Source organism: Aquarana catesbeiana, linkage group LG03 (genome assembly GCF_042186555.1).
Source record: "Aquarana catesbeiana isolate 2022-GZ linkage group LG03, ASM4218655v1, whole genome shotgun sequence".
Classification (NCBI taxonomy): domain Eukaryota; kingdom Metazoa; phylum Chordata; class Amphibia; order Anura; family Ranidae; genus Aquarana; species Aquarana catesbeiana.
Window position 1 is genome coordinate 654,065,093 of NC_133326.1, and position 13,132 is coordinate 654,078,224.

At 44.2% G+C, this 13,132-nt stretch overlaps 1 protein-coding gene across 1 annotated transcript in view; it reads right to left on the reverse strand.

Moving 5' to 3' along the window:
- Positions 1–994: 994 nt before the first annotated feature.
- The window catches only part of RNASEH2A (ribonuclease H2 subunit A), a 41,497-nt gene continuing 29,359 nt past the window's right edge, over positions 995–13,132 (reverse strand). Inside the window, exons 6-8 of the mRNA XM_073622709.1 lie at positions 7,603–7,690; positions 4,978–5,101; positions 995–1,987 (exon numbers count right to left, since the gene is read on the reverse strand). Coding sequence (XP_073478810.1) covers positions 1,855–1,987; positions 4,978–5,101; positions 7,603–7,690 — 345 coding nt within the window. The 3' untranslated portion in view covers positions 995–1,854. The remainder of the gene's footprint in view (positions 1,988–4,977; positions 5,102–7,602; positions 7,691–13,132) is intronic.

Genomic DNA, 13,132 nt, shown 5'->3' on the forward strand with positions numbered 1-13,132 from the left:
AGTATTTTTAACTTCTCACCAGCATGTGGTCTCTTGAAACAAAGCTGTTGGTTGGGAAGCAAAACTCTTCCTGGTTACATACACCCCCCCCCCCCAAACAATACAAAGAAAATAAATCTATATATTAAAGTGTATTCCACGATTTTTCTTTAAGCTTGTGTGCATCCAAAAAAGGGACGATGGGATTAGGTCTGATGCAGAAATGTTGTTATGAAGTTGCCTAGTCCTAACCCGATTCTGGAGAACATAGAACATTTGCAGAGCTAGAGCAACGTGGAACTCAAGCCAAAAGTTATTATTTACTTTGGAGTGAATGGAGACGCATTAAACTCCCCCCTCTGACAGATTTCTTTTATTTTTTTACTGGGGAGATTTTCTTCCCTTTCAGTTGCAGTGACTGTAGTCACCAGGATAAGACGTGAGGTGAAAGGTCTTTAATGGGGACACAAATGGCAATAACCCACTAGGCTTTAGGTCAAATGGAGAAGAAGGATTACAACTTCGGTCAGGTTTTTGTTTTTTTTAACTGAGGTCTACATCCCCGTTACAAAGATTTGGCTCACTTCTTGTTGCCAGGAAGCAAAGGTAAATCTCCAGGACAGAGCAGTAAAAACTTCAAAGATTTTGACCCTTCTTTGCTATTTTGAAAACAAAAATTTTGGCTGGAGTAGCATTTTGTCACTCTTTGATATACACAAAATATTTAAAGAGGAACTGCAGTCTGCTCACATAATTTGTAATTATAACATCTTTGCCATTCTGAAGCATCCCTCCAACCACTTTGCATATTATTTTATACTTTCAATTTGTATGCAATCAGGCAGACCCTTGCACTACATAGGTGAAGGTAAATCTAAAAGGAAATTGAATAAGAAAATTGTATAATGTTCGAATCTTGGCCAGTTCTGTCGGAAGCAAGGTCTCGGCAGGAGGGATACCCCTGTCAGCTGATGGGGGAATCGTGCAAATGTCTTAAATAAGAACACGACAAGCATTTACAAAATAATAAGTTTAATGTTCCTAAATGCTTCCTTTTACAGAAGCACAGAAAAACAAAAAAACAAAATAAAAAAAACTTGATTTCCTGATAAACTAGTTAACTAGGACGAAAAAGTTCTTGTTCGTATGTGTTCGTGTGTGTGTTCCTGTATGTGTGTGTGTAATTCCTTAAGAAAGGTGCATGATCCAGCACCGTTCCAATTTAAAAATGAGATCCTGTCACCAGGAAGGGTGAGGGGGTAAACTGCTACAGGTATGAAATGAACACCCCTGCACAATCCTACTGGCCTATCACAATAAGCAGCCTCCCTGAGGCTTAGGTAAACAGTTAAATCAATGCGTTTAGTTCCACTAAATTAAGGCAGCCCCTGATTTTGAATGGCCGGCAGCCCACCATGACACACTATAGTCAAACATGACTACTACTTTTTTTTTTTAAAACGCAACACAGAGCATGTGCGCTGTAGTGAGCATTTACCACAGTGTGAACGTGGCTTGATTTTAAAGTGTTGGAGTAATAAAAAAATATATATATATCTCAATATATCACATATACACACACACTGATACAAATCACCATTAAATGTGTCATTTCTGATCTAATCTATACATGGAAGCTGAAATAGAATTTCAAACCTGCTGTACATTTTTTTTTTCCTTGACTTTCTCAATTCAATTGAGAAAAACAAAATACAAGCTTCTAGGCAACAAAACAGGGAACTTCCAAGTGCAGACTTGATCACAAAAAAAAAAATAAAAAATTGTGCGTCTGTTACTAGGGATGCCATTTTGGTATATCTGTCTGAAGGATCTATAAAACTAGTTAATATTGGTTACGTTGAGCTGATGATCCCCCTATAAATCAGTCACAGGCTCCAGGTGTCTCTCCAGAAAGAATCGATGCCTCTGCGGTTTGGATTCCTTTGTTGCAGAGAAGAACAACAGAAGCGACTTAGATGACTTATCTGCGTCTTCCTCTTCATCATCCCTGCACAAGAGATACCGATACAAAATTTAAATATTAAAGCTGAACTTCAGAGAAATAGCATAATATAACATTGATATGCATAAATGAAAGACGCTTTACCTGCAAAAGGATTTCTGTCTTTCCACTGATATACACAGACACATCAGACAGTACAGCCAGGTTGCTGGCCTGCCTTTGCTCTGCTGCAGTTAGGCAATACAGCCTAGTCACATTCCTGCCCTTAGTCTGGGATTGGATAATGAAAACAGCAGCAGACCACGCATCATCCATGAGATCACTCTGCTCTCTATTTCTGTTGCTATGTGTTTTTTGCTAAGAAGCATTACAGCACAACCGATTGTCTCCCCTCACTGCTCCCCATCACCCAGCCTGAGTTCTGCTGAGCAATGGATTGCCAGAAACCGATATAAAGACAAAATCAGCTATTTACATTTAAAAAAAAAAAAAAAAAAAACCACTCCCTGGTTGCAATATATCCCTTTTCCAGAGCTGTCCCTTTGCTGTGGTTTCTTGCCGCTACATGACCCCAGTCCCACGGGATAAATCACATCCCCAGTGAAGTCCTGAACCCAAAAAATGTCCTCTGTCTTCCCAGATTCCATGACACCCAGTGTTATTCAACCGCCAAGACAGAGGTGATCCTATGAGTACAGGGTGTCATGGATTGCACTAAGGGGGTGTCACCTTGCATCCTTGTGTACATACAAGGATGCAATGAGCCAATTATGAGAAGAAGTGCCACATGACTTGAATGGAAACTTCTGGAAAAGGCAAATATATTTAAAAAAAAAAAAAAAACCCTCTAAGGCAGGCATATGCAATTAGCGGACCTCCAGCGGTTGCAGAACTACAAGTCCCATGAGGCATAGTAAGACTGACAGCCATAAGCATGACACCCAGAGGCAGAGGCATGATGGGACTAGTTTTGCAACAGCTGGAGGTCCGGTAATCGCATATCCTTGCTCTAAGGGGATTGACTGGGGGTCAGAAGGATGAACCGAAATTTAAACATGAAAGTGCCAAAAAGAATGGTTTCAGTTGTCCAGAGCAACCAATCAGTTTCTGACTTTGAATGTGCAGGGGTCTCCAAACTTTCTAAACAAAGGACCGGTTTACTGTGTGACCAGTGAGGGTAACAACTGTCCTGGCGTCAGTGGGAGTAAACAGTGCCCCATTTTTGATTTTGGAGAGAACTAGTAACCCATTTTAGGTGTCGGTGGTAGGAATTATGCCCCATTGTTGGTGTCAGTGGGAGGAATAGTGCCCTAATGGCCGGATAAAAGCAAGCAAGGGGCCGCATCCGGCCTCTGGGCCACAGTTTGGAGACCACGGTGTTATAGATGCAAAGACGCCCTTAATCTATCCACTACTATATGTGCTCCAACTTGGGAGACTATAAAAATTATAGAGTTAGGACTGTAGTACACAGAGAAGCCTTGAAGTGGGCACTGCGTCTTGCGCATATATTTGCAAATGTGTGCAAACAAAACCCTCTGTTTAACGTGAATTGTTAGACAGGGTCAATTGGGTAGTTTTGCAGGCTGGCTGGCAAGTGGGCTGGGAAATCTTTGTTTGTGCTGCAGAACCTCCAGCCATTCACAGTGCCTCTCACCTCCCACAGTGCCCCCGGCTACCTCCAGAAACCATAAACTCTGCTGCAGAGTCCCCTAACACACATCTCCCCCACATTCCAATACTTTTATCATAAGAGTATAAAAACTTTATTGTTTACTGTTAGGGTATGGAAGGTTTTTTAGAAGAAGAATTTACTGGGCCCTGGTCTTAAAAAAAAAAAAAAAAAAGTTGAGAACCCCTGGTCGGTCTAAACTGTCCATATATGGGCAGACCAGACCAGTATATTTCACTGATGACCAGTAACTCTACCAGATGGTGGTGTGGACAGGCACTAGTTGCCCATAAGCAGGCACAACGGGAGTGATGAAAATATGTACCAATGAGGTCTTTGGCCAATCACATTCCTACTTCTATGCACATAAGCGGATTGTGTGCAAGAGATGGTCGAAAAGGCATTTTGCTAACATCTATGGGGACCTTCAAGATTGCCAGTCAATGTAGAAGAATCCAGCTACCAGGAGAGGTTTTTTTCTGACAGGATTTGAGGCAAGCAGGCAAGTTTATACTATGGAAACAAGGAGACACACGCAGAAATGTGTCACCATATTATCTTGGGTGAATAGCAAAACATTATCAAACCTGTTTGAATAATCTCTCCCCACTAGCACCATCAGTGAGGGGTGTCTTCTGATGCCTACAGACATTAAAAAATGTTGCCCGACCCACCTGATCATATAAATGCCTGAGCAGATTTAGCTTCCCATCAAATAGAAGACCGCAGGAAGCCGAGACCTGAATTAGAGGCACAGAAACACTCAAGGATCTGCGGTGATTTTACAAGTGGGTAATTAGACGTGTGAGCAGTTGGGGGATGGAGAGAAGACATGCATGAAAATCCTCTTTACAACACAAGGTCTGTCTGACCTCCTCCCCCCCCTCCAGCAGCCGTTATAATCCGACACTGCTAATTAACGCCAATGTTACTAGCAACCAAGGCCAGCTTTGTCAGAAATCCATGACCTACTGTTACAATAACTGCATGCAGATAGAGAAGAAAGGCCCTGTGGATATTCTCACCCACTGCTACTGCCCCCTGTTGGTGGATATAGGCCAAACACCACAGGTAAAAATCCTCTTAAAAAGGAAATTATATTATTATATAGGATTTATATAGCGCCAACAGTTTGTGCAGCGCTTAACAAAATTAAAATGTAAAAAAAAAATTATATATCTAATCTTTAGGTCCATCTCTTTATATCTAAATCATCAGCCAGATTCTCCTCGATACCATCCTCCTGTAACCCTGTAAAAGCTAAAAACAGAAAGGCAGCACAATAAGCTAATCAGGCTCTGCTGCATGCATATATGCAGCCTATAGGGAGTCTTTTCAATGTATTGTAGACATTCACTCTCACCATAGCACCGGGGCGGCTTTACTGTCCAAGATAGTCTGCGCTGTGCTCCAGCTGAATCGCACAAACTGAGGGTACCCAAAGACAGGGTCAAGATGCTTGGTGAGCCACTCTTTGGTCTTTGGGTCTGTTAGAATAGAGAAGTACAAACATGAGATGAAAAATCTCTGCGATCAAAGTGCAATCTTTCCTTTTTTTTAATCTAGGAACAAAAGTGTATTATAATACATCTTACTAGTCTTCAGATGTTATTGTAGATTAGTAATAGCGATCCTGCTAGTAACATACTTCCTGTCCTAGAGCGAGAACACTCACCATACTGTATCTATGGAGGAGAAAACATTCTCCTGCGCTCACAGTGGTTAACCCAGAGGTACACAGTGCAAAATTTCTTCTCAACGCCAATGGTCTTGATGCCCTCTTAGGACAATGGATATCCTCAGACCGAAAAACAACAATATAGCAAGAGAAGGGTGCACCGACCTAGCGCATAACCTCAATAAAATGTACTCAAGATAAACGCGGCAATATCTATATACTCAAACGTATAGTGTGTAAACGCATATAGAAAGTGAAGGTTTAATCAAGCCAGGGTAGTCATTCACTACCCCGGCTCTGACAAAGAAGGGTTCACCCTTGAAACGCATCAACCATTTTGGACGCCTCCTGGTCTTCCGGCAGTACCAATTGACTTAATTAGACCTTCATACAGTCCATTTCACTTGCTATGATATGTGTTTACACAATATACATTTCTGAGTATATATATTGCGTTTTTTATCTTGAATTACATTTTATTGAGGTAACGCACAAGATCGGTGTGCCCTCTTTTTTTTATTACCTATGGAGGAGCACCACTGTTACCCTAGGGCCGGACTACAACACACATCCGCTTTCTCTTTCACCTTTAACATAAGGTAGAGGTGTTCTGTAGTTCAGAGGTGTCCCTTCAAATAAAGGGATCCTGCGAGGTCCCAAAAGATCAGCATGTGACGCCTGTTGCTTTATGTGAATAAAGGATAAAGGTCATCACTATACCAAGGTGTGCTGATGAAGATCATTATTTTTCGGTCATTGCTTTGGCTTCCATTATTGCCATGCTTGTTCTGGTCTAGCGACTCAAAACTACTGATGTCAGAGAACTAATATTCTCAGGTCAGCATCCATATTTTGCTCAGTAGAAGTTTCCTTTAAATGGAAAGAAGCGCCTAAATCTAACTATTCTTAGAAATGTTCCCTTCCCATTCTCCTACCTATCTTGTCTAACCTGTATATAGATAGAGAGGTGTGTGTGAATATATATATATATATATATATATATATATATATATATATATATATATATATATATATATATATATATATATATACACACACACACACACACACACACACACACTAAAAAATAAAATAAAAAAAAGTGTGTACACACACACACACACACACACACAGGTAATTTATACACACACACTAAAAAAAATAAGATAAAAAGAGTGTGCACACACACAGGTAAGTACACACTCCTTTTTATACAGCTTTTTATATAGGAAGGGGGAGGGAACATTTTTAAGAATAGATAGTGTTAAGCTGGTCATAGATGAATCCTTTTTTGGGGGCAATCCTCCTCGCTGAGCTATTGCATTCTGACAGCAGAGAGGCTCCCCCGCCATCAGAATACACTGATCAGCGCTGCCGGCTATAGCCAGTGGCACTGCTGGCAGCAAAATCCAACAGGGCGGTTGTACAGAAGTTTATTATCATTAGATATACAACCTCCCTGGCCATACACGGATTGAAATGGCTCCTGCTGAACCAACCAAATTTCGATCCTTGTATGGCTAGCAATAGGCCTTTCTTCCACCTTAGGAATAATAAATTAAATAAGAAGTAAGGTTTTCCTTTGTGAAACAAATGCTGCACCCCTGTCAATAAGTCAATGTTATCGGACAATGTGGTGGGGAGGGAGGACTAAGGAAACAGATTGATGTAACAAACATTCCAAGGTTATTGTCAGCATGTGTTTGTCTAATGAGCATAACACAGAATGGATGAAAAGGATACATTTCAAGCATCAGCACATTTTTCTAGTGGATAAAAAAAAATATCTATTCATTGCATACTGACATTACCATCCTGCCATGTGACAGAGGAAGAATATGGTTCCTCCCTGCCATTGTGTAATCCCGTGTATACATATGGATGTATGTGTCTACTGTTAAACTATTCTGCTTTGATAGTCCTAGTGAAACCTCAAAACTGAGAAACGCGCAGTACAGTCAAGGATAGAATTAGGGGGTGTCTAATATTTTACCAGACAAGGAGAATGGTGTTGCACAGCAAGACAGACCTTTAACATGACTTAAGATGGCCATACATGGAACAAAATGTGGCTGGTTCAGCCGGGAACGGTCAAATTTTAATCCATGTATGGGCGTTGTGGTTGTAAGGAAGTCAATCTACCGATAGACTTCAGTAACAACTGCATTGCCGGAGGTCTCCCTGCTGTCAGAACACAATAGCTCAGCGGGGAGGATTCCCCCATCCACCTCAAAATGTGTGGATGGAGGAACTGGGTCTGTTTTTTTTCGTTCAACAAACTTACTAAATGTATGGACTGCCTTAACTAACCATTGGGATAGCCGGAGCCGTACTCAGTATCAACTCCTCCCAGATCCTCCATGAACTTCCAGCCCTTAACCACACGGTCCCTGGCCACCTGCAGAGAAAATATAGGCCATTAAAACTGTACAGACACACTTATCAAAATCCAACGACAAATTTAAACATATTGCAGCTCAACAGTTACATTCATATTTGCTTGACAAGATCCCCCCCCCCTCTTTTTCTTCACCTGGTGATGCAGCGCATGACACACTTTCCCTCCCTTGGGTAGCTACACTCTGCCCTCCACTGTATCTATGGAGGGTGCCATGTTTGCCACCCAGGCTGGACTTCAAACATGTCTACTTTATTCATTTTGTTAATCTCCATTAGAAGTGGCAAGAGAGAAGGACACTGCATTTCTGACAGGATCAACAGGAATTTCCTGTACTTGCTTTAAATGTTCCTAGCCTGAAAAATAAATATTGCGAACAAGCATTATTGTGCTTGGTTGTAGATGCCCTTCAAGTCTGCCTAAAAAGATACTCAAAAAAAGAGAAGCAGTGAAGCCTTTTACAAGGCAGAGTTTCCTCTCTCCCACCACACCAGCAATACCAATGCTGGACAACCTCATTAGTTTACAAAGAATCATTTAATACAGGGCACCTCAATGACACTGATGCCAATGACCACTGTGGGGCCACAGCAGGTGCTATTTGCCTTAGGCTTTCTTTCTCAGACTAAAGCCTAGTGCACACTAACAGGTTTTTTCATTCAACCCAGCGGGCTGAATGACTAAAAAAAAAAAAAAAAAACAAAAAAAAAAACCTGACAGTTCAGGAGGAGCCGCTGTACTATTTGATGTTAGTGCAGCCATCTCCCCTGCTGTGCTATTGTGTTCTGACAGGGGGACGGCCCCCCTGCAAGAACACTCTGGTCAGTGCTCTCAGCCAATCGTAGACCTTTTTTGGTCATGCCCCATCTGCAGAAACCGCCTGACATTCGGCCCATGTGTACTAGGGCTTTAGGCTACATTAACACTTGTGTGTTGCAGGAACGAGCAAAATCATGGGCTCTCTCACAAAGCACAAAAAACGAGATGCTCTTTTGCAGATGCATAGTTGTGTCATTAATTCTTAATGGCACCCCTATGCATCTTGATAATGTGTGCGCACCAGAACGCATGTTAGAGCAGTACCAAGTGCTCTGGTGTGACACAATTTTAAAAATGAAGTTAACATGCTGACCTAAGTGCATGCCTGCGATATTATTGAAAATAAAGGGGGGGACAGTAAGCAGTGGTTACGGTCACAACATTCATATACATTTGGTACACAAATAAACAGTAATCCTTTTTAAAAATAAACGAGTTAAGACAATGGTACATATTCAGTATTGCATTTTCTTATTACAACTGGGATTGTCATTCGCTCTAGTCAGGGAAGGATACAAAATATTTAAATCACCATGTACAGCGAATGGTAAATGAGGAGAGTGTATGGATTCCATGCTTTTGGATGGTCATCATTTGCCCAGAATTGGTAGGTATCAAGCAAGAGGGTTGGGGGGGGGTATCACTACCAGGGCACAAGGAAAATCAGCAATAGCTTCGGTTGCAAGTAACCTATGATGTACAGTCGTGTAGGTGAATAGTATTCAACATAGTGCATGGGTGGTGGTCTTTTGGTTCCAATCCCTACTCCAGGGGCAGCTGCTCCTCACGAACCCAGGTCGCCCAGACCTTATCAAATTTTTTGGGGCAATTGCGTCCCAGATAGGTCAGCTTGTACAATGGCAGGGTCGTGTTTATTAGGGTTCTCCACTGCTGTATCGCCGGAGAGGAGGGTCCCTTCCATTGTAAAAAAATCGCCTTCCTGGCATAGAAGGCCACATAGAATACAAATAGTTTCTTGGATGGGGGGGCTTCCAATGTGTCGACTATACCAAGTAATAATGGTATCGGGTCACAGGGTACTTTTAGTTTACTTACAGAATTAATGACATTGACAACTCCCTTCCAGAAAGTTTGTATGTGTTGACAGGACCGAACAACATGAAAGAAAGAACCCTCCTCCGAGGCACATTTGGGCCAGATCGATCTTCTATTGGGGTATATTCTAGCTAGTCGCTGTGGAGAAAAATATGCTCTATGTAAAAACTTAAATTTGAGTGAATCTGTCTCTGGCGGAGATTACCAGAGAGAAATATTGCTGAATGCCCTCAGTCATCATCGGCCAGTGTGGGCACATCTGCCTGCCACACCGAGAACAGCTGTGAAACTTCAGAAGTGTCCAGTCCCACCAGGACAGAGTATAGAGTGGACAGGGGTTTAGTTTCATCCACTGCACTCATTAACCGTTCGACACCACTGATCTCCAGCACAAGGGATAGAGGGAACTGGGACCGAAAAGCATGGTGGAGCTGCAAATACCTAAAGAACATGTGGTTAGGTAGCCCTCGTTGCTGTTTTAAGTCAAACGTGAGTAAGCCATGAGGGGAAACTATGGGGGTTACTTACTAAAACTAGGGAGTGCAAAATCTGGTGCAACTCTGCATAGAAACCAATCAGCTTCCAGGTTTTATTGCCAAAGCTTAGGCTACATGCCCACGGACGTTTTAAAAAACGAGCGGCGCTGAGAACGCAATTTTTTTTCGCGTTTTGCATTGGCTTCAATACCCATTTAACCACGCTAGCTTTCAGCCACGTTCCTGTGTCTCTATTCAAAAATCAATGATTCCCTATGGGAGCCCATTGATTTGAATAGAAGTCTCACCAGAAGTCGGATCAAGATGATCCGACTTGCGGTGCGACTTGTGTGCTGAGAATCTTGAAGGGGAGCCCCGACAAAATTTTGCGTGAGGTTTCCCCCAAGATCCATACCAGATCCTTATCCAAGCACACAGCCCGGCAGGTCAGGCAAGGGGTGGGGGGGGTGGGGGTGGCTCGAGCGCAGCCCCCCCCCCCCCGACCATACCAGGCCACATGCCCTCAACATGGGGGGTGGGTGCTTTGGGGCCCCCCCACCCCAAACCATGTTGATGGGGACAAGGGCCTCTTCCCGACAACCCTTGCCCGGTGGTTGTCGGGGTCTGTGGGCAGGGACTTATCGTGATCTGGAAGCCCCCCAGATCACGGCCTCCCACCCTAGGTGAATAAGTATGGGGTAGTTAGAGGACACGCTCCTTGTGAGGTCATCACCCCATAATGCCCCGTGTGATGGCGTGTCCTCTAACTACATCATCGTGTGGCCCCGCCCCATGCCAATATAAGTCATTGTGCACGGCGGACCCAGCATTACACCGGGAGATCGCGTTGAGTCAACATCGGAAGAAGAACAGAGGGAGAAGACCCAGCAAATAAGCAGAAGATAGCGGAGAAGGACTGGAGAGGGGAGAAGACCCAGCAAAGGAGCAGAAGACCCAGCAAAAAGAGCAGAAGATTGCGGAGAAGGACCGGAGAGGGGAGAAGACCCAGCAAAAGAGCAGAAGATAGCGGAGAGAGAGAGAAGAGCCGGAGCTGCTTTAATAAAATACTTTAAAAACCTGTGTAGTGTGTTTATTTTTGACACTTTATTTAGGTGAATGGGTAGGGGTACCCCTACTCATTCACCTAGGGTGGGGGGGCCGTGATCTGGGGGGGCCCCTTATTAAAGGGGGCTTCCAGGTCACGATAAGTCCCTGCTCGCAGACCCCGACAACCACTGGGCAAGGGTTGTCGGGAAGAGGCCCTTGTCCTCATCAACATGGGGGCAAGGTGCTTTGGGGTGGGGGGTGCAGGCCCTCTGCCCCAAAGCACCCACCCCCCATGTTGAGGGCATGTTGCCTGGTATGGTCCAGGAGGCGCTCGCTCGTCCCCCCCTTTCCTGACCTGCCGGGCTGCGTGCTCGGATAAGGGTCTGGTATGGATTTTGGGGGGAACCTCACGCAAAATTGTCGGGGTTCCCCTTTAAGATTCTCAGCACACAAGTTGCACCGCAAGTCGGATCCGACTTCTGGTGAGACTTCTATTTAAATCAATGGGCTCCCATAGGGAACCATTGATTTTGAATAGAGACAGAAACGTGGGACGGTGCATAACACTGTGTATACAGCATTAAGCCCTGTTAAATCGCGTTTAACACCTTTTACCAGCATCTCTGGCATTTTTACAGCTCTAGCGCTGGAGCCTCAGAACGCACTGGTCCTGGGTTTTTTTTGGAGCTCAAAAACGCCTATGCCACTTACAGCTCAAAAACGCCATGGTGGGCATTAGGTCATAGGCCAACATGGAGAGGTGTTTTTAAGCTGCAAAAAACGCTCAAAAAAGTGGCTGTAAAATTGTCCGTGGGCATGAGGACTTAACTGAACAAGCTGAAGCTAGAAGCTGACTGGCTACCATGCATAGCTGCACTAGATTCTGAGTGCTCCACATTTTTGTAAATCTACCCCTATGTCTGCCAACGTCTTAATTTCAAAGTGGGCCCACAGCACAGGATCCGGAATAAATTGGAAATGTGGCAATTGCGTATTCCCCCACAGCGACGTGCAGGGGGACCAGCCGTTGGGCTTCTGGACCTTGGCCCCAACAATTTCCCAAACCCTTAGGGTGGTCCGCATCGAGGGAGTGATATTTGGGTTGGACCGAGGCCCACGATGTATTAGATTCAGCAATTCAGAATAGGACCCAAGCAACGCCGCCTCCAATGTGGATGCGGGGTTGGTCCGCTCCTCCGACAACCACCATCTGAGCGTGACAAGGACAGCAGCCCAATAGCATTTGAGAAAGCAGGGTAGGGTGAGGCCTCCTAAGGTGATAGGCAGTTGCAGATTGGATTTAGCTATTTTAGGGATGCTACAATTCCAAATAAATAAGATAATCAAGCTGTCCAGTTTTTTAAAGAACGCATTCGGAATATGCACCGGGGTATGCCTAGAGTACTGAGTCTTAGACCCCTTTCACAGAGGCGCTATAGCGCTAAAAACAGCGTGTGCAAAGAGCCTCCCCTCTCACTCCAGTGTGAAAGCCCGAGTGCTTTTACACTGGAGCAGTGCGCTGGCAGGACGCTCAAAAAAGTCCTGCAAGCAGCATCTTTGAGGCACTTTAGTATACAGTGCTCCTAAAGCGCCCCTGCCCATTGAAATCCTTTTTCGGCCGTTAGCGGGGGTTAAAAGCACCCCGCTAGTGGGCAAAAAGCCACTTTACCGCCAAAGTCCAGGGCGGCTCAGTGTGAAAGTGCCCTTAAAGTCTCTAAAGACCCTATACACAGAGGAGCCTCAGAGGAAAGGGGGGGGGTGGGGGGGTGGAGTGACTCCAAATTCAGTTGTGCGTGTAAAGATTCAGTTATTGAGTTTTGTAGACAATAGACTTTTTTTCTTTTGAAAAGCAATAAAAAAAGGAGACAAAGGCTCCACCTGCTCACTGGCAAAGTAAAACATTTCATATACAATAAGGGCCCTTTCACACTGGGGCGGGGGCGGCGGTAAAACGCCGCCATTATTAGCGGCATTTTACCGTCGGTATTTGGCCTCTAGCGGGGCAGTTTTACCCCCCGCTAGCGGGCGAGAAAGGGTTAAATAC